The 18,475-nt window shown below is 45.6% G+C and overlaps 1 protein-coding gene across 1 annotated transcript; it reads left to right on the plus strand.

Moving 5' to 3' along the window:
* Positions 1–12,028: 12,028 nt before the first annotated feature.
* Positions 12,029–16,011, plus strand: LOC140200338 (uncharacterized). Its single transcript, XM_072263530.1, has 2 exons — positions 12,029–12,680; positions 13,696–16,011. Exons 1-2 carry the CDS (start codon positions 12,044–12,046, stop codon positions 15,261–15,263), a joined length of 2,205 nt encoding a protein of 734 aa, XP_072119631.1. The 5' UTR covers positions 12,029–12,043; the 3' UTR covers positions 15,264–16,011.
* The last annotated feature ends 2,464 nt before the right edge of the window (positions 16,012–18,475 follow it).

Consider the following 18,475-nt stretch of genomic DNA (forward strand, 5'->3'; position numbering starts at 1 on the left):
CTCTGTATGCTTTGATGTATGTGTGATGAATAAATGAATCTGAATCTAAATCTGGTTTATCTTCCTAAAGCTCACATATGCTTCCTTTTTTATCTTGACTGTTCAGATTCTACCCACTCACCTTAAATCTATGACTAGTTCTTGATTCCCCAACTCTGGGGAAAAGACTGTGTGCATTTACTCTTTTTATGTGCATAATTTCATGAACTTCTATAAGATCACCCCTCATTCTCCCACACTAATGAAAGGAAGACCCAACCAACTCAGCCTCTCACTATAACTCAATCCCTCAAATCCCAGCAACATCTTTGTAAATCTCCGTGTCACTCTATCCTGTTTAATGGCACCTTTCCAATAGCAGGATGACCAAAATTGAACACAATATTTCAAATGCAGCTTCACTATTGCAATATCTCAATGTGCATATTCAGTGTCATGAGTAATAAACGCCAGCATACCAAAGCTTTCTTACCACCCTGTCTTGTACTCCTGGGTTCTGTGCTACAACACTTACAAGGCCCTATTGTTTACTTTGAGAGTCTTACCCTAATTGTCATCCCAAAATGCAATGCTTCACACTTATCTTAATTAAACTCCACTTTCTATTTCCTCAGCCCACTTATCCAGTTGATTGAGGTCACTCTATAAATCCTTATAACACTGTCAACAACACCACACATTTTAGTATCATCTGCAAACTTACATATTTGCCTTGTACATTTTCATCCAAATCATTGATGTAGATAACAAATAGCAATAGACCTATCACCAACCACTAGGAAACAACAGATGTAACAGAATTCCAGTCTGATAAACAAACTTCCACCATCAACCTCTTGCTTCCTACCATCAACACAATTCTGTATCATCAGCTAGATCTCCCCAAATGCAATGCAATCAAACTTTCCGTAGCAGCATACCATGCGGAACCTTATCAAAGGCCTTAGACGTCCATATAGACGTGTCTACAGTACCGTCTTCATCAATCTTGTTGGTTACATCTTCAAAGAACTACAGTGCCGATAAAAATATTCACCCCCCCCCCACCCGCTTGGAGGTTTTCATGTTTTATTACATTGAATCAGTGGATTTAATTTGCCTTTGTTTTGACAGAAAAAGACTCTTTCATGTCAAAGTGAAAACCAATCCTTCCATTATGTCATTTCTCCACTATCTTACAGACTTACTCAGCATTACATCTACCTTCCACTCACTTTGTAACCTATTATTGTGGTTCTGATCCCCCTGCTAAATTACTTTTTATCACCTCCCGAGTAGCACTAGTGAATGTTCAGGGCAGGGTATTGGTTTCACTCCAGTTAAGGTGCATACCATCCCTGTTTTCTAGAGCATAACAACGATCCAAGAACCTGAAACCCTGCTTTGTGCTTCTATTCGATCATTTTTAATATCCTAACCAGCATGTGACATCGGGAGTAATCCAGAGATTACTATCTTTGAGCGCCTCCTTTTCAGTTTCTTTCCTTGCTCCTTATACCCACTTTGCAGGACCTTTCTACCTGTGTCATTGTTGCTGATGTGCTCGATGACTTCTGGCTGCTCATCTTCCCCCTTAAGAATGCACATTTACAGAAAAAGTGAATGTAGGTAGACAAGAGGATGCAAGTCATAGCAATGTAGATTGAGATCAAGTCCATCTTATCATACTAGGAAACTGTTGAATAGCCTTATGACGGTGTCCTTGTGGCATGATGGGTAATGCTTTCAGCATTTTGAATCTTATGGCCAATGGGAGGAGGGAGAAGAGAGAATTTCCAGGGTGGGTGGTGTTATGTTTTGTAACTCCAGAAACTAATCAAAAGAAGAGCACAGGAGCCACGATGCTTGCCTACTTAACCATAGAACCATAGAACATTAAAGCACAGAAACAGGCCTCTTGGCCCTTCTTGGCTGTGCCGAACCATTTTTCTGCCTAGTCCCACTGACCTGCACCTGGACCATATCCCTCAATACACCTCTCATCCATGTACCTGTCCAAGTTTTTTTTTAATGTTAAAAGTGAGCCCGCATTTACCACTTCTTCTGACAGCTCATTCCACACTCCCACCACTCTCTGTGTGAAGAAGCCCCCCCTAATGTTCCCTTTAAACTTTTCCCCCTTCACCCTTAACCCATGTCCTCTGTTTTTTTTCTCCCCTAGCCTCAGTGGAAAAAGCCTGCTTGCATTCACTCTATCTATACCCATCATAATTTTATATACCCCTATCAAATGTCCCCTCATTCTTCTACGCTCCAGGGAATAAAGTCCTAACCTATTCAACCTTTCTCTGTAACTGAGTTTCTCAAGTCCCGGCAACATCCTTGTAAACCTTCTCTGCACTCTTTCAACCTTATTTATATCCTTCCTGTAATTTGGTGACCAAAACTATGCACAATTCTCCAATTTTGGCCTCACCATTGCCTTATACAACCTCACCATAACATTCCAACTCTTATACTCAATACTTTGATTTATAAAGGCCAATGTACTAGAAGCTCACTTTACGACCCTATCTACCTGTGACGCCACTTTTAGGGAATTTTGTATCTGTATTCCCAGATCCGTCTGTTCCACTGCACTCCTCAGTGCCTTACCATTAACCCTGTATGTTCTACCTTGGTTTGTCCTTCTAAAGTGCAATATCTCACACTCGTTTGTATTAAACTCCATCTGCCATTTTTCAGCCCATTTTTCCAGCTGGTCCAAGTCCCTCTGCAGGCTCTGAAAACCTTCCTCACTGTCCACTACACCTCCAATCTTTGTATCATCAGCAAATTTGCTGATCCAATTTACCACATTATCATCCAGATCATTGATACAGATGACAAATAACAATGGGCCCAGCACTGATCCCCATGGCACACCACTAGTCACAGGCCTCCACTCAATCCTCCACTACCACTCTCTGGCTTCTTCCATTGAGCCAATTAGTTTATTGTTTTCCTTTTTTTTAATAAGGCACTCGTATATGACGTGGTGTCATAATGACTTATGCCATTCATGTACGTCTTACATATAACCCATAATGAATTATGTAAACAGAATATATTTACAATATTACTCAAATAATACTGAAATATTAAACACACAATACTCATTTATATAGACAACTGCTACATAGATATCCACACCATAGTAATATTTAAACAGTCCTATTCAGGCCTAAAGATTTAATCACTTTAGAGGATTTCTTAGTCTTGTGCGATAATGTCTTTCCCTTCCGGAGGATGGGGGGTGGTGGTGGAGGAGGTTACTCGGCTTGACAGGTGAGACTTGTGGCTATGAAACAATCTCAGGTTTTGGGGCCTCCACCCTAGTGGTTGTAGGAGCTGACTTGGAGACTGCAGGAAGGGTACTGATAGTGATAGCCAACTTTCTTCTCTAACGATTGACACTGTTCTTCTTAACTGATCAATGTGTCATCTCCAGATGACATCAGATACAATCTCCAGTTCTGTCCTTAATCTTTCTACGTACCCACTTTTGATCATCTCTGTACTCCACCAGGACTGCTTGTCCAGGAGTGAAACATTGAAGCTCTTTGTTTAAAGAGCCCTCAATTTGTCTCAGCTATTAGAGCTGCATATTCCTTCTGAGATTGGGTTTAAGGAGATGCAAGTATGAGCCAGGAACAGCAGAGCTGGCTGAGTTGCTGGATGTGGGGCAAGCTGCATTGCAATATGCAAAGAGGAAATTGGCGAGCTTCTGATTCAGTAGTGTAATGGGTTTTGCTGACGTTGCTCGCACTACATGCTTTTCCTCTAAGCAATTTGTAGCTTGGTGGTACCATGCAGATGTAATATGTCTCATTTAATTCATTTTCAAGAATAACTCAAATTGTTTTGCAATAACTGTGGTCCATTGTCACTGACTTAAATTTTCTGGAACACCAGTCCTTGAGAAGAGACCTCAACATATCAACAGTGTACGAGGCTGTAATGGAGGCTGTTGGAAACATTTCTGGCCACTTTATAGCTGCATCCACTACTACCAAGAAATTTGTGCCCATGAATGGTCCGGCAAAATCCAGATGAATCCTCTGCCAGGGCACTGCAGGCCATTCCCAGGGTTGGAGAGATGATACTCTTGGCATCTTCTGAATATATTGGCATCCCAAGCAGTGCATGGCAAGCTGCCCGATCTGCTGATCTATCCAGGCCACCAGACAAAGTTTCGAGCCAACTATTTCATTTTTACCAAATGTAGCTCCTCCAACTCTTTAGCTCTCAACTTGGATGGTACAAAAATTCTCAATCCTCACATAGGGCAATTTGCATCAAAGGTAAGTTCATCCTGGCACTGGTAATAACTGCACATTCCAGCCATTTTGCGTGGTCAACGTTACGTCTTTTCTGTTTTCCTTTGGTTCATCCCTGCCGTAATAGGAAGACTTTCAATTTGCATTATCTATCAAAAGGAGTGTCTGCTTTTGTAAATCTTTCAGATGTTTCCTTTTCCAAGAGTAAATGCAACAACCCATCAATATTTCCATTATTAGTCATTCTCTTGAATTCAATTGTGAAATTGTGTTTTCTAAGAAACGGAGCCCATCTCTGCATTGGTACTGCTGCTGCTGTTGGTGGAACACCCTTCTCTAGATTGAAACTGGATAGTAGTTGCCAATCAGTAATGAGGGTAAACTCTCTCCCATACAGGTACTGATTGAAACATTTTACAGCCCAAATTGGACTCAAGACCTCTCCGTCAGTCTATACATAATTTTTTTTTCTCTGTTGTGATGCAGAGGCTATGGAGCATTCACTTCCATCATTCATAACATGTGGCATAACTGCATTAATAACATAAGTTGAGGCATCACAGGCAAGCTTTACTACAATATGTGGATCATAATATGTAGGTACAGTGTCTGATATCACCATTCCCTTTGCCTTTTGGAAAGCCACCTCACAATGTTTTTCCATTTCCATTTCTTCCCAAACTGTAGTAATGACTTCAAGGGGTGGAGCACATTAGCCAGATTTGACTGGAACGTGTTACAGTAATTGACAAATCCCAAAAAGGATTGCAACTGTGACACGTCCTTTGGCCTTGAGGCGTTCACCACTGCTTGAGTTTTCTCAGCAGCTTGTGTAAATTCTTGTGCATCAATAGTGTGACCATAGTAAGTGATGCTTGGTTTCAAGAATTCACAAAGGGTATGGGGAGAAAGCAGGGGAGTGGGGATGACTGGAAGAATTGGATCAGCCCATGACTGAATGGTGGAGCAGACTCAATGGGTCGAATGGCTTACTTCTGCTCCTATATCTTATGGTCTTATGGTCTTGTAGCATTGTGCTCTCAGCCCATAATCTTCTAATCTTTATAACCTGGTCCATAGCTTTCTACCAGAGTGCAGGTGCACAGCTATTCCAAAAATAGGCCTATTATAGTGGTAAAGCCCCTTGTGACTGTTTATTGTGGACTCTTTGGACTCTTCTTCCATGACTATCTGTAGGTTGACCTCAGCTAAGTCCACTTTACTGAAGTGCTTTCTTCCAGAAAGTTTTGCAAAGATATACTCTATCCTGGGCAGAGAATATTGGTCTACCTTCAGTCCTGGGTTGAAGGTGACCTTAAGATCACTAAAAATCCTGGCAGACCCATCCTTCTTGGCTACTGGGATACTGGTGTTGCCCATGGGCTCCACTCAACCTTGGAAAGAATTCTTCGAGGCTCCATGTGATCTCACCTACTGGCTACATTATCATGGATAGTATAAGAAACTAGATAGGCTTTGTAAAACTTAGAGGTAGCATTTTCATGTAACACTATTTCATCCTTGATATATCTGTGTTTTCCAATACCATCCTTAAATACTGCTGTGGCATCATCCAGTACTTTAATTAATTTGCTTTCAATTGATTCTACTGCAAGGGAAGTGACATGTAAATTGTGGATAGATCTCCAATGAAGTTGTAGTCTTATCCAATCATGGCCCCATAATGTTGCCTCTCCTGTTTTTAACTGCATAAAAGCCAAAAGTGGCTTATTAGTTGTTGTATTTCACTGTTACTAAGGAGTTATCTTTTCTCCAATATAAGTTCTTAGATATCTTCACGTTTCAGTTCAGTATCTTTGAAATGTTGTTCAAACTTATTTTGTGGGATGACTGAAACAGCCGAACCAGTGTCCAATTCTATTTTAATTAATTTGCCATTTACTCTGGTGTAAGCCATATTGCTTGTCTCTTGTTAGTTTTCACATTGAAAATCTCAAGGCTAGTCGGTCCTGTGTGACTCTCATCACTATCACAATTTTCATCACTAAGCATGTAGATTTGTGCTCGTCTTGAAACTGCAACTTGACTTTTTATCTTTTTCTGTTCCCTAAGCATTCCATTTGTTTTTGTCTGTTCAAAGTATGTGTTGTATTCCATTGCATTTTCTGCAAGTTTTACCTTCAAAACTGAATTGTATGAGAGCCCATATGATAACAGTAAAAAAAAAATTCAGCTAGGCAGGCCTATATCTAGACTCTACAATTTTATTCACACTCACTTTCATTTCTGATTGCAATTCAATTGCATTTCTGTTTGCTGTTTCCATTGATACAGCAACTTCAACTGTTCTTTTAAATGTGAGTTGTGCTTCAGTTAGGAGCTGTTTTTGAAGCTTTCTTGTAAGATTCCACTAACTAAACGATCTATCAGTGCACCATTAAGCCCATTACTGAACTGATAATGTTTGGACAATTTCTTCAATTCGATAAGCTGAAATGGACTCCCTTCCTTTTGATTCTGCATATAAAATCTAAAGTGTTCTGCAAATGACAATGGATTCAGTTCTAAGTGTTCCTGCATTACCTTCATAATATCAACAATGTTTATTTCTGCTGGTTTGGTTGGAGCAGTTAAACTTGTAAGCAAAGTGCATACTTCCCTGCCCATTGCACTTAGCAAGACTGGCACTCATTTATCTTTGGTCTTTTCATTTGCTTCAAGATACTGCTCAATTCATTCAGTATACATCTATTGTGGAATCGAACGAGTGTATCTTTCCAATGTAGCCAGCCATTTCTGCTTTTTAAATTATTATTGTCACCCAGCACTCACTGTTTATGAACCTGTGACCATAACTCATTTGTTAATTTCATCCATTTTTTTTTAATTTGACCATCTCTCCCCCTTTCCAAAGAAAAACATGCTGCACTTCAACAGGTAGGTAGTCATGCAGCAGCTATGAAAAAAATACAGTCAACATTTTGGACCAAAGGGTTTCGGCCTGAAACATCGACTGTACTTTTTTCCATTGATGCTACCTGGCCTGCTGAGTTCATCCAACATTTGTATGTGTTGCTCGGATTTCCGGCATCTGCAAATTCTCTCTTGTTTAAGGTAGGTAGTCATCTCAGGTTCATTTTAAAACTTCCTTGTCACCACTGTTATGTTTTGTAACGCTAGAAGCTAATCAAAAGTAAAACACAGGAGCTGGGATACTTGTCTACTTAGCCCCCCACCCCCACCTTTTTTGTAGGAAGGTGCTGACAGATAACATGATGCCAATCACATACTTCTTACATTTAAGCCATCATAAATTATGTCAGCAAAGAACACTTAATCAAGCAATATATTTACAATATTACTCAAACATCACTGACATACTAACTACACTACAGGTAGTGTCTTTGATTATGGTGGCTGTTTTACTAAGATACCAATCAGTACAGAGGAGGCTGATTTTCATGATATACTCAACTGTGTCCACAACTGTCAGCAGATTCTTGCAGAAATGGGGAGAACAAATGCATACCAAACTGTGATGCATCTGGATAGGATGTTTTCTACAGTGCATCAATAAAAATAGCTGAGGATGAAAGGGCACATGCTAAATTTTTTAACCTCCTGAAGAAGTACAGCTGCTTGTAAGCTTTCGTGGCTATGAGAGTTCTCACCTTTCTCGACATCAGCATGGTTGATGTAAATAGCAACATGTGCACTGCACACCCCCACCCTTTCCTGGTCAAAGACCAGTTCATTTGTTGACACTGAGGGAAAAGATGTTGTTATGACACCATGTTACTAAACTCTAACTCCTTCCTGTACTTCGATGCATCATTATTTGAGACATGGCTCCTTACAGTGGTCTCAATCCTCAAACTTGTAGATGGAGTAGAGCCGAATCTGGCCACGAAGCCTTGAGTGCACATGTAGTAAGAATGGGGACTGAGAATGGAATCGTGGGGCAACACTGTTCAGAATAATCGGGGCAGAGGTGTTGTTTCCTGTCCTTACTGACTATGGTCTGTTGGTCAGTAAGTTAAGGATGCATCTGCAAAGGGAGGTGATGAGTCCCAGGTTTAGGAGTTTGAAGATGAGTTTGGTTGGAAGTGTATCATTGAAGGCCGGGCTGTAGTCAATAACCAATAATGTAAGTGTCTTTACAGCCTAGGTGAGGCACAACATGAGTGAAGGTCCAGCCGTAGACCTGTTTCAGCGGTAGGCAAATTGCAGTGTCTGCGAGACTGAAGTTAATATGTGCCATGACAAGCCTCCTTGAAGCTCTCATTGTGGTTGACGCCAAAGCCACTGGGCGGTAATCACATTACCCTATTTTTCTTAGGTACTAGGGACCTAACTGTGATCTTTTTTAAAATGGGAGGGCACCTTAATTTGAAAGGAGGAGACGTTAAAAATGTCTGCTATTATTCCTGACAGATGATGATCTGTGCAGGACCACATGACGTAGCCAAGGACGCCTTGCGAGGCAGATGCTTTCTGTGGGTTTACTCTCCCGAAGACTGGTCTTATGAACGCAATGGTGACTTCCCAGGGCTTTAGAGGCGGAGTCACAGAGACTGATCAACTTTAGTGGAACTCAGGGATACAGGCAGGCGTTGCTAAAGTCAAATTATCCAGGATCTGAATGAATAGTGGAGCAGACAGAAGAGACTAAACCGCCACCCCTGCTCCAACCACTTAGGTCCTGCATTTTCTTAATCCCCCGCTAACTTTCCGCGTGTACCTATGCTTTGCCTTTATTCGAGGTAAAGACGCTGACTGTATTCCCCTAGAGCTCAGGTTACCTTTTTCCCTCACATCAGTAATTACTTCATAGTACACAGTCAGACCCACAATGTGGTTGGACCTGCAAGTTGTTCTCGGAAAGTGTCATGAATATCTTCACAGACTTCACAGGCAGTGGTGGAAAGTGACGGGAATTGGGAATTGGGAGCCAATCGTAAACTCGACCAATGGAAGGAAGTGGGAGAGTCTTCGGGTCCAGTAGCATCTGTGGAGACGAAGACCAATTTCAGAAATGAAATTTCTGCAGGCCCATTATCGTGTTCTTGTTCGAAATTAAACCCCCTTCCCACCACCCCTCCGCCACTGCTGGCTCCCTACATCCCCAGGAGCTCGGGCTATGCACAGCTCTAATGCCCGTGTACGTGATCCAATACGGTAGCGGGTTCGTCGCCTGTTGCTAGCCCCCATCTGTATCCCTGGATTCCATCACCATAACCCACGGATTCCCTCGCCGCTCCAGGCGTCTGAAGGTGCAAGGAGCGGCGTGTGGAACAGTGGCTGTGCAGTCACCCAAGGGGAAAGGTGCGTTCTTTCCCCGAGAGGACAGAGTCTCGCCGCACGGTCTGTCATGCGTAGGGTCGGAATGACATGTTTGGGGCAGGAGTCAATGAACTTGCCCCTGGATGCTGCCAGACGAGCAGTCGGATCCTGCCCTGCCCGTGCCCGTGCACGCCACGCTTGGTATTCCCTTGAACAGGTTTCTCCAACCTCGGCTGCCAACTCTGTCACTGTGCGCATCAATAGTGGATGAGCGGGGGCGGCAGCCTTCCCGGGAACCCCGCACAGACACAGTGACGCAGGAATCGCTGATCAAACACTTGGCAGCGAGCAGGTGCCAGTGGCTGGAGCACGCAGCCGCATTGCAACCTGACTGCGTCGAAAAGCCAGGCTGGCAATACGCCATCGGTAACCAAACAAAAGTGCAGAGATTTAGCTGGGAAACCCAATTTCAGCTCGGGGGTTGTTAAGAGATTGCAGATGATCTTCCACCCCCGCTCTCCTCCACTGCCCGACACTATCTCCCTGACATCTTACATTTCGCCCCAGTCCTCCGAATTATTTCTTGCCATTCGCCTTTCCTCGCTTACCCAGTCCTCCCTCTCGCCTCTCCACTTTCAATCATAATGCAGGGTTTCTGTCCGAAACGTCGACAATTTCTGTCCCACTATTGATGTTGTTTGATTCGTTGATTTCTTCCGGTAGAATGTGTGATGCTGTTTCTGTCTCCGGGGTAGTTTGAGAGAGTCCCTGGGCATAGTTTACTGTAGCGAGGCCACTGACAGTCTTGGGGATACCCCTCCTTATACCGGCTATCTTTATTCTTCACTCTCCATCCTGCGGTAGGGTGGCGGCAGAGAGGGAAACAAAGCGCCTCCCCACCCCACCAACACCCTCTCAGCTGCTCGACGCACTGAGTCCTCCAGCAGTTAATTTTATGAGCATTCGATGGGCCCTACCAGGAGGAGACCACAACTTACTGTACCGAGGCATTCGGACTAACTGTCCAAGAGTGCTGTGTTAGTGGGGATTCAACCTGGTTGTTTCGGGTACTGACAAGAGCGGCAACCGATTACCAAAAAAAAGCGTTTCCCCTGATACCACCTTGCCGTCGTATTCGCACTACCCCAGAGAACTTCATGTAAACTGAATGTCTGCAGTGGGAAACGCGGGGGCTGCGGCAGGAAACCCGGAGACCGCATCAACCGACTGGGAACTCCTCTCTCACAGCACACAGGCTTCCCTCGTCACTTTCTTCCCAACCCCAGTAGCCATGCATTTTTCTTTCTGCTCCTCCTTCTCTCCCTCATTCCCCGTCTCCCTCCCTTCATCCCCGCTTCGCCCCTTTCTCCACCTCATCGTGTTTCTCGCCTCTCTTCCTCCCTCCCCGTTTCTCCCCACCCACTCCCCGTTTCTTCATCTTCCTCTCTCCCACCGGTCTCCCCCTCCCTCCCCGTTTCTCCCCTCTCTCCCCCTCCCTCCCTGTTTCTCGCGCTCTCTCTCTCCCCTCCCCGTTTTCTCCCCTCCCTCCCCGTTTCCTCCCCTCACTCCCCCTTCTCCCTCTCCCACCCCGTTCCCCTCTCTCCCTCTCCTACCCCGTTCCCCTCTCTCCCTCTCCTACCCCGTGTCCCCCTCCCTCCCTGTTTCCCCCTGTCCCCCGCTCCCCTTTTTCTCCCCTCACTCCCCCCTCCCTCTCCCACCCCCTGTCCCCCTCCCTCCACGTTTCTCCCCTCCCTCCCCGTGTGTCCTCTCTCCCCCCAGGTGTTTCTACCCTCTCTCTCTCTCCCTCACTCTGTTTTTCTCTTCGCACACCCCCTTCACTATTGTATATCTGCTTCTGTTAACACACATCGTTTATTGATCAGAAGATATAAACCCAGACTATTCGGAAATCTCTGATCTCTGCTTCGATTCTGATGTGATCTGTAGGAATGCGGAGCTAACAGAGCTGGCGGTCCCGCCTCGCAGGGTGTCTGATACGGCGCCCACGCACCGTAGTCGGAATTAAATATTAAACTTCGGTTAATGTTCGGGTTGCGTGTACAGGGTCAGCGAGGGAGAAAAGTTCAGTGGTAGAAAAGGGAGCGCGGGGGACACCGGGCCTGTTACATAAACAAAGTTGGTTCACCCTCCAATCTGAACACCAGCAGAAGGCACCATAGTCCTGGGTACTCGCACCGTAATACTCTGCCGCTGCGGCCAGGATCCCAGGGCCGCAGGGCAGAGGACGGGAGCCTCTGTGTGACTGGGGCGGGGCTGGGGCAATACATGGAAAGGGCGGGGCTGTAGGAAGAGAACTCGTCAGTAGCCGGGTGGGACGAGGTCCGCAGCACTAGAAGTCGAGCTGCGTACGGGGGGGGGGGGGGGGGGGGGCGCCGGGAGGTGGAGGGTGCAGGACAAGGCGCTAGAACTCCAGAGTTTCCCACCGGCGCCGGGTGATTGGCAACCGCCGGCGCCTCTCCTCTCCTCCTAGGCTAGCCCGGCGGAAACGCCATATTTGGAGCGGGTCCGGGAACCGCCGGATGCCCAAATATGGGCCGGGGAGCGGTGTGACCAAATATGGGCAGGCGGCGCCCGAGGACTTCCGGCGACGACCTGAGCCAGGAAAACGTTCGAGGCTGGACAAGGCGGCGGGCCGCGATCCTGGCCCGCAGAAGGGTCTCCTTACCCCACCTGCAGAGGGGTTGGGGGGGGGTCCCTCTCATCTCGCTACGTCACAGGGTCCCAGCGCTGGAACGGGTGCTGACCAAACATGGGCTTCCTGCGCTCCATATTTGGGCATGTACGTCAGTGGCGGGGCGGAGCCGAGCCTGCTAAATAGCGGCGGTTGCCGGGGAAAGCATTCATCCCGCGGGAAGAGAGTTCAGCGGCTCAGCTCGGCTCGGCTCGGACCGAGGAGGAGGAGGCGGCGGAGACGCCCCGCCTGGCAACCTCTGCCCATTTGCCCAGCTTATCCCCCGGATCCCTGCATACAGCCTGTCAGAATGGTGACCAAGGCGGAGATCAGCCTGCCGCCCCTGTTGCCAGAGCCGCTGTACCAGGCTCTGGACTCTTACTCGAAGCTGGACGATGCGCTGATGACGGGGACGTTTGTCACCGCCTCCACCGACCAGCCGTTCTATGGGGAACCCCTCGAGCAGTTCGAGCATCTGCCGGCAGGTGAGTCCCCGGCCGCTCCGCGGAATACCCACCCCGCATCCAACTCCGGGCTCTCCATCGGCCGCAGTCCGTGCACCTCTAACGTCCAGATCAGCTGCCTCCCCTTCACGCAGGACTCACACCGGGGACTTGCGGTGTGTGTTCCTGTGCCGAGAACGCGCCAGCGAGAGAGCAGGGAATACCTGGGGAAGACACAGCGCTGACATGCACGAGAAAATCCAAACACAGGTTTGCACGCTGACTCGGGCGTCACGCACAAATCGCCGAAATAAATAAGAGGTGCATACACAGATACACACGGAACAGGCGAGGTTCTGAAACATTCTCAGGGGAATACAACAATAAACGAAGTGCAGTGAAGTGAAATAAACACGGGACTTGGAAAAAAAAAACACGAATGGACAAAGGCGAAATCTACACAGAGCAGCAACGGTACACAGGAGTAAAGAAGCTTGGTGAAAGGGAAGAAGTGGACGAAGGGGTGCGAAAATAAACGAACTGATTGGAATATGCAAGAACTAAAGCCAAAGTGAAATTTACATAACCAAAGGCTGCTGAGATATACGTGCACTAAAATAAAATCTGGACACATGTCCACAGATAAATAAGCAAAATGAATTATACATATTATAACTGCTTTCAGCTGGCGAGGTCTTGAACAGTAATTTCCCAGCTTCAGCAGCTCATTGTCCCTGGTCATTCCGTTGTACGTTTTTGACTAGGTCGTCAGTCCCGGTATCTCCATATCTGGCAGTCTGTTTCAATATCTCTGTGCCGCAAAACAGATGCTATTCCCGGACATACTTAACTGGACGAGACTGCAGTGAATATTTCTCTGTGTAGACAGAGGCACAACCCCACTATACAATGTAGGTGTACAATAGAGGTGGATATACGTATAGAAGTGTCTACCAATCACATAGATCGTCCAGTTCGAACAATTATTCCTGAATTGTTATATCATTGCTGCTTTTTCGATGCAATTGATTAAAATTGTATTCTTTTCTCTTCTCAGACACGTTTACAGATATTTCACCCAGCGGAGATAAGTCTCTGATCGAGTCGTTCGTAACTCAAAACTGCAGGCTTCCATCGGTCACCTACACCGGTCGCTTCTCACTGGAGCCTGCTTCCAGCAACAACAATCTGTGGCCCGAACCGCTCTTCAGCCTGGTAAGCGGGATTGTTAGCATGAGCACACCCAGCTCAAACTCGGCCTCGTCCAGCCAGTCCAGTGCCGTCTACTCTGCCCCTTCCACCTTCACTAACTCCAGCTCCGAAATCTTCACCGAGGCGCAATCTCCAGGTTTCCCCTCCGCCGGCGGCTACTCCAATACTAAGAACTGCAGCTCCAACTTCCAGCTGCCAATGATCCCAGACTACATGTTTGCCCAGCAGGAGGACATTACTATGAGTAACTCTGAACAGAAACCCTTTCAGACACTGGAACCCAGAGCTCAGCCTTCTCTTATTCCTCTCTCCACTATCAAAGCGATCGCCACGCAAACCAGCTGTTCAGAGATCAAGAACGTCAATACTTATCACTCTCAGCTGATCAAACCTTCCCGCTTAAGGAAGTACCCCAACCGACCCAGCAAGACACCCCCTCACGAACGGCCGTACGCCTGCCCGATGGAGACCTGTGACCGGCGCTTCTCCCGGTCTGATGAACTCACTCGCCACATTCGAATCCACACCGGCCAGAAGCCATTCCAGTGCCGGATCTGCATGAGGAACTTCAGCAGAAGCGACCACCTAACTACACACATCCGCACACACACCGGCGAGAAGCCTTTTGCCTGCGAAATCTGTGGTAGGAAGTTTGCTAGAAGCGATGAAAGGAAGAGGCACACGAAAATCCACCTCCGCCAAAAGGAGAAGAAAGCTGAAAAGACCATGTGTATCTCTAGCTCCAGTACCCCAATAACTTCCTACCAGTCCCCTGTTACCAGCACGTATCCATCCGCAGTAGTGAGCACCTCTTTTGACTCCCCTGTTACCAGCACGTATCCATCCGCAGTAGTGAGCACCTCTTTTGACTCCCCTGTTACCAGCACGTATCCATCCGCAGTAGTGAGCACCACCTTTGACTCCCCTGTTACCAGCACGTATCCCTCCGCAGTAGTGAGCACCACCTTTGACTCCCCTGTTACCAGCACGTATCCCTCCGCAGTAGTGAGCACCACCTTTGACTCCCCTGTTACCAGCACGTATCCATCCTCAGTAGTGAGCACCACCTTTGACTCCCCGGTCACTAGTGGTTATCTTTCTGCAGTAGTGAGCACATCATTTGACACCCCTTCCACAAGTGGTTACCTTTCTGCAGTAGCAAGCACTTCATTTGATACCCCTGTCACTAGCACTTACCCCTTGGCAGCAGTGAGCACCTCTTTTGACCCCTCAGTCACCAGCACATATCCGTCCGCAGTAGTGAGCATGTCCTTTGACTCCTCATCCACCAGCACTTATCCCTCCGCAGCAGTGAGCACCTCCTTTAATTCCCCAGTCACCAGCACCTTTCCTGCAGTAAACCCAGCTACTTCAGATATGTCAACACTTACACCAAGGACAATTGAAATCTGAAGTTGTTGGGGTCTCTAGAAATGGACATGTTTTTATATAAACATGCTATTGTGTACATGTGCCAAACTGTACCCTCTCAGCGTCTGCAGGCACTACAAGGGGGTATGCCTTTTCGTATTCCATCCTGTTTTACCTGGAATTGGCAGGGGATAATTTGGTAAATGTCTCTATCGTGCAATACTCTATGTCTTTAAGCAAATGAGATGCGGTTGGAATGTCGTGCTACCAGCATGTACCGGAGATGTTCTTATGTCGGGGAAGTTACCCTGGTGGTTGCCAAGTGGCTGAACTTTGCTTTGTCCTTTGGTTGATCTTAAAGTTCCGATAAGTCTGTGTGCCTTTCATGTGCAGCTTGCTAACACGTATTTCTGTTAGTGGATGTGACGCATCTAAGCCTTAAGGTGGAAAGAAAGACATGGTCAAATGAGGCACTTTGTAGTGGGGGGAAGGGAAGAAATGGCAAAACATTTCTCTCGAAAGTAAGCAAAAAATATCTAAAGTATATTTTTGTAACCTGTGTAAATAGATTCAGAGCCAGGATGTTGCTGTTACCTACCGAGTAGGCGGTGTATTTTTTGTATGTTCTCAATTTGCGTCCAACTGGTAAATACATTTCAATGTAGAGTGTTTGTTATCGGAGCACCTGCCTGTTCACGCTTCATTCAATGGAATGCGCTTTACTGGCGAGTGGATATTTGGTGTACAATATACCCTCAAGGAAAAATAAATCTTTTAAAGATTTCTCTTACATTTGTTGGGTTATGACTATTTAAAATAAAGGTGCTGGAATCCTGAAATTAAAATTTTGCTTAGCAATCAAGTACTTCCCCTCTGTCTACAAGAGTTTTTCAAGTTACCTAGGCAGTATTTTTGATAACCCAAATGTCTGTAAAAATCCATCCAAAAATGGCATATTTCACAGACAAGTACTTTCATTTTCCAAACACGGCCAGTTTCCAAATGATTACATTCTGTCCTTCAGTATAGGCAGTTACTCCCCCAGGTATAACTATTCACTCCACAAACCATCAAACTAATTAAGAGAAATGATTGCCTACTGTCTAATGTTTTCAAGCTGTACAGGACTGAATGATCAGTGGTTTACAATTAAGTTTGTAATTCTTCGCTCACATTGACAATGACTGTACCATGCATATATAATGTCTTACCTTGGCAGCAAGCATAAAGTGCTATTCGGGCACAGGAAGCCAGTTAAATTATCACTTAACAAAAAAAGCAGTTAGTGTGGTGTCTGTCAAGTGGAACTGCTGGGAGTGAAAATTGCCCCAGCTGTGTTCTGAAGCAGAATTGGGTTTATTATCACTGTTGTGAAATTTGCTGTTTCTGAACAGCAGTACAGTGACAGACATAAAAATGACCATAAATTGCAAAATAAAGTGCCAAAAAAGAATAATGAAGTACTAACTCATGAACCATTTGGAAGTCTGATGGTGTAGGGGAGAAAGTGCACCTCAGTCATTGAGTGTGGGTCTTCAGGCTCCTGTAACAGTAGTAGTCAGATGAAGGCATATTCTAGATGGTGAGGGTCCTTAGTGATGGATTAGCTGGACCATGGGACCTGTTTCCATGTCATATGAGTTATTGACACTAGCATTTTAGAGCAGAAGGATAACTGGGGAAAAGCTACGTCCCCATAAGGAATACACACAAAATGTTGGAGGAATTCAGCAGGTCAGGCAGCATTTATGAAAAAGAGCAAACAGTTGACATTTTGGGCCAAGACTGGAAAGTCGGGTTAAGAAGGTGGGGGAGGGGAGGAATAAGTACAAGGAGATAAGTGATAGGTAAAACTAAGAGGGGGAGGTGTGAAGTAAAGAGCTGGGAAGTTAACTGGTGAAAGAGATAAAGGGCTGGAGAAGGGGGAATGGTGTGGTTGGCTTGTTTGGAGCCAGGAGAGATGGACATGATCTTAAATGAATATTTCTCATCTGTATTCACAGTGGAGAAGGTCATGGAACCAGGGAGTTCAGGGAAGACAACAGTGACGTCTTGAAGCATATCTACATTACAGGAAAGGAAGTACTGTCAGTCTTAAGGTGCATAAATTCCTCAAGGCCTAGCCAGTGGATCCTAGGACTCTGTGAGAATCCAACAAAACAATTGCAGGCCCATGTACAGAAAATAGTGGCAGAATTCAGCAAGTCAAGCGGCATCTGTGGAGGGGAATGAACAGTCAACATTTCAGGCAAAATCTTATTCTCGTCCATAGATGTTCAATGGCTTGCTGAGTGCCTCCAGCGTTTTGTGTCTGTTGCTCAAGATTTCCAGCATCAGCAGAATCTCTTGTGTTAAAAAATATCACAGTGGCCCTGACAGAGATGTTTGTATATTCATTAGTCACAGATGAAGGTATCAAAAGACTGGAGTGTAGCTAATTCTACATCTTTATTTAAGAAGAGCTGCAAGAGCAAATCAGGAAGCTACAGGCCAACACGAGGAAATCTGCAGATGCTGGAATTTCAAGCAACACACATAAAAGTTGCTGGTGAACACAGCAGGCCAGGCACAATCTCTAGGAAGAGGTACAGTCGATGTTTCGGGCCGAAACCCTTCGTCAGGACTAACATTAGATGTAGGCAAGTTAATGTTGGAGAATCTGAGGGACAGGATTTATCTGCATTAGGAAAGGCGAGGATTGATTAAAGATACTGTCGTTATCCCATCTCTATATGTGGAAATAGTGTCTCACAATTTTGACTGAGTTTGTTGAAGAGGTGACCATGTGGACTAATGCGAGTGGAGTGTTGGATATTGTCTACATGGACTTAAGAAAGGCCTTTGACCAGGTCCTCCACATTTGGTTGGACTGGAAGTTTTAATTACATGGAATCTGGGGACAGCTAGCCAACTAATTGTTTTTGTGTGAAAGGAGCCAGAGGGTGGTAGTGCTGGGCATGTGATCAGTGGTGTGCTGCAGGGATCTGTGCAAGATCCTTTGTTGTTTGTACATTTGTATGTGACACAAAAATTGGTGGTGTAGTGGGCAGAGAAGAAGCTTTTTTAAGATTATAACAACATCTAGATCAACTAGGAAAGTGTTTCATGGAATGGAAGATTGGATTTAAATTGGATTAGTGTTGCATTTTGTAAATTGAATCAGGGTTGGATATACACAGAGAATGACAATGTTGTAGAACAGAGAAATTATGGGGTACAAGTACTGTGTCTGTGACATGGCTGCAAGTAAGTTT

The sequence above is a fragment of the Mobula birostris genome, chromosome 7, assembly GCF_030028105.1.
Source record: "Mobula birostris isolate sMobBir1 chromosome 7, sMobBir1.hap1, whole genome shotgun sequence".
Lineage (NCBI taxonomy): Eukaryota > Metazoa > Chordata > Chondrichthyes > Myliobatiformes > Myliobatidae > Mobula > Mobula birostris.

What these genes read in the sequence shown, in the direction of transcription:
- LOC140200338 (XM_072263530.1), top strand. Translation starts at nt 12,044, where the DNA reads ATGCCCAAATATGGGCCGGGGAGCGGTGTGACCAAATATGGGCAGGCG. An exon ending in GTTCGAGCATCTGCCGGCAG is followed by an intron (nt 12,681 to 13,695) that starts GTGAGTCCCCGG and finishes TTCTCTTCTCAG; the next exon opens with ACACGTTTACAGATATTTCA.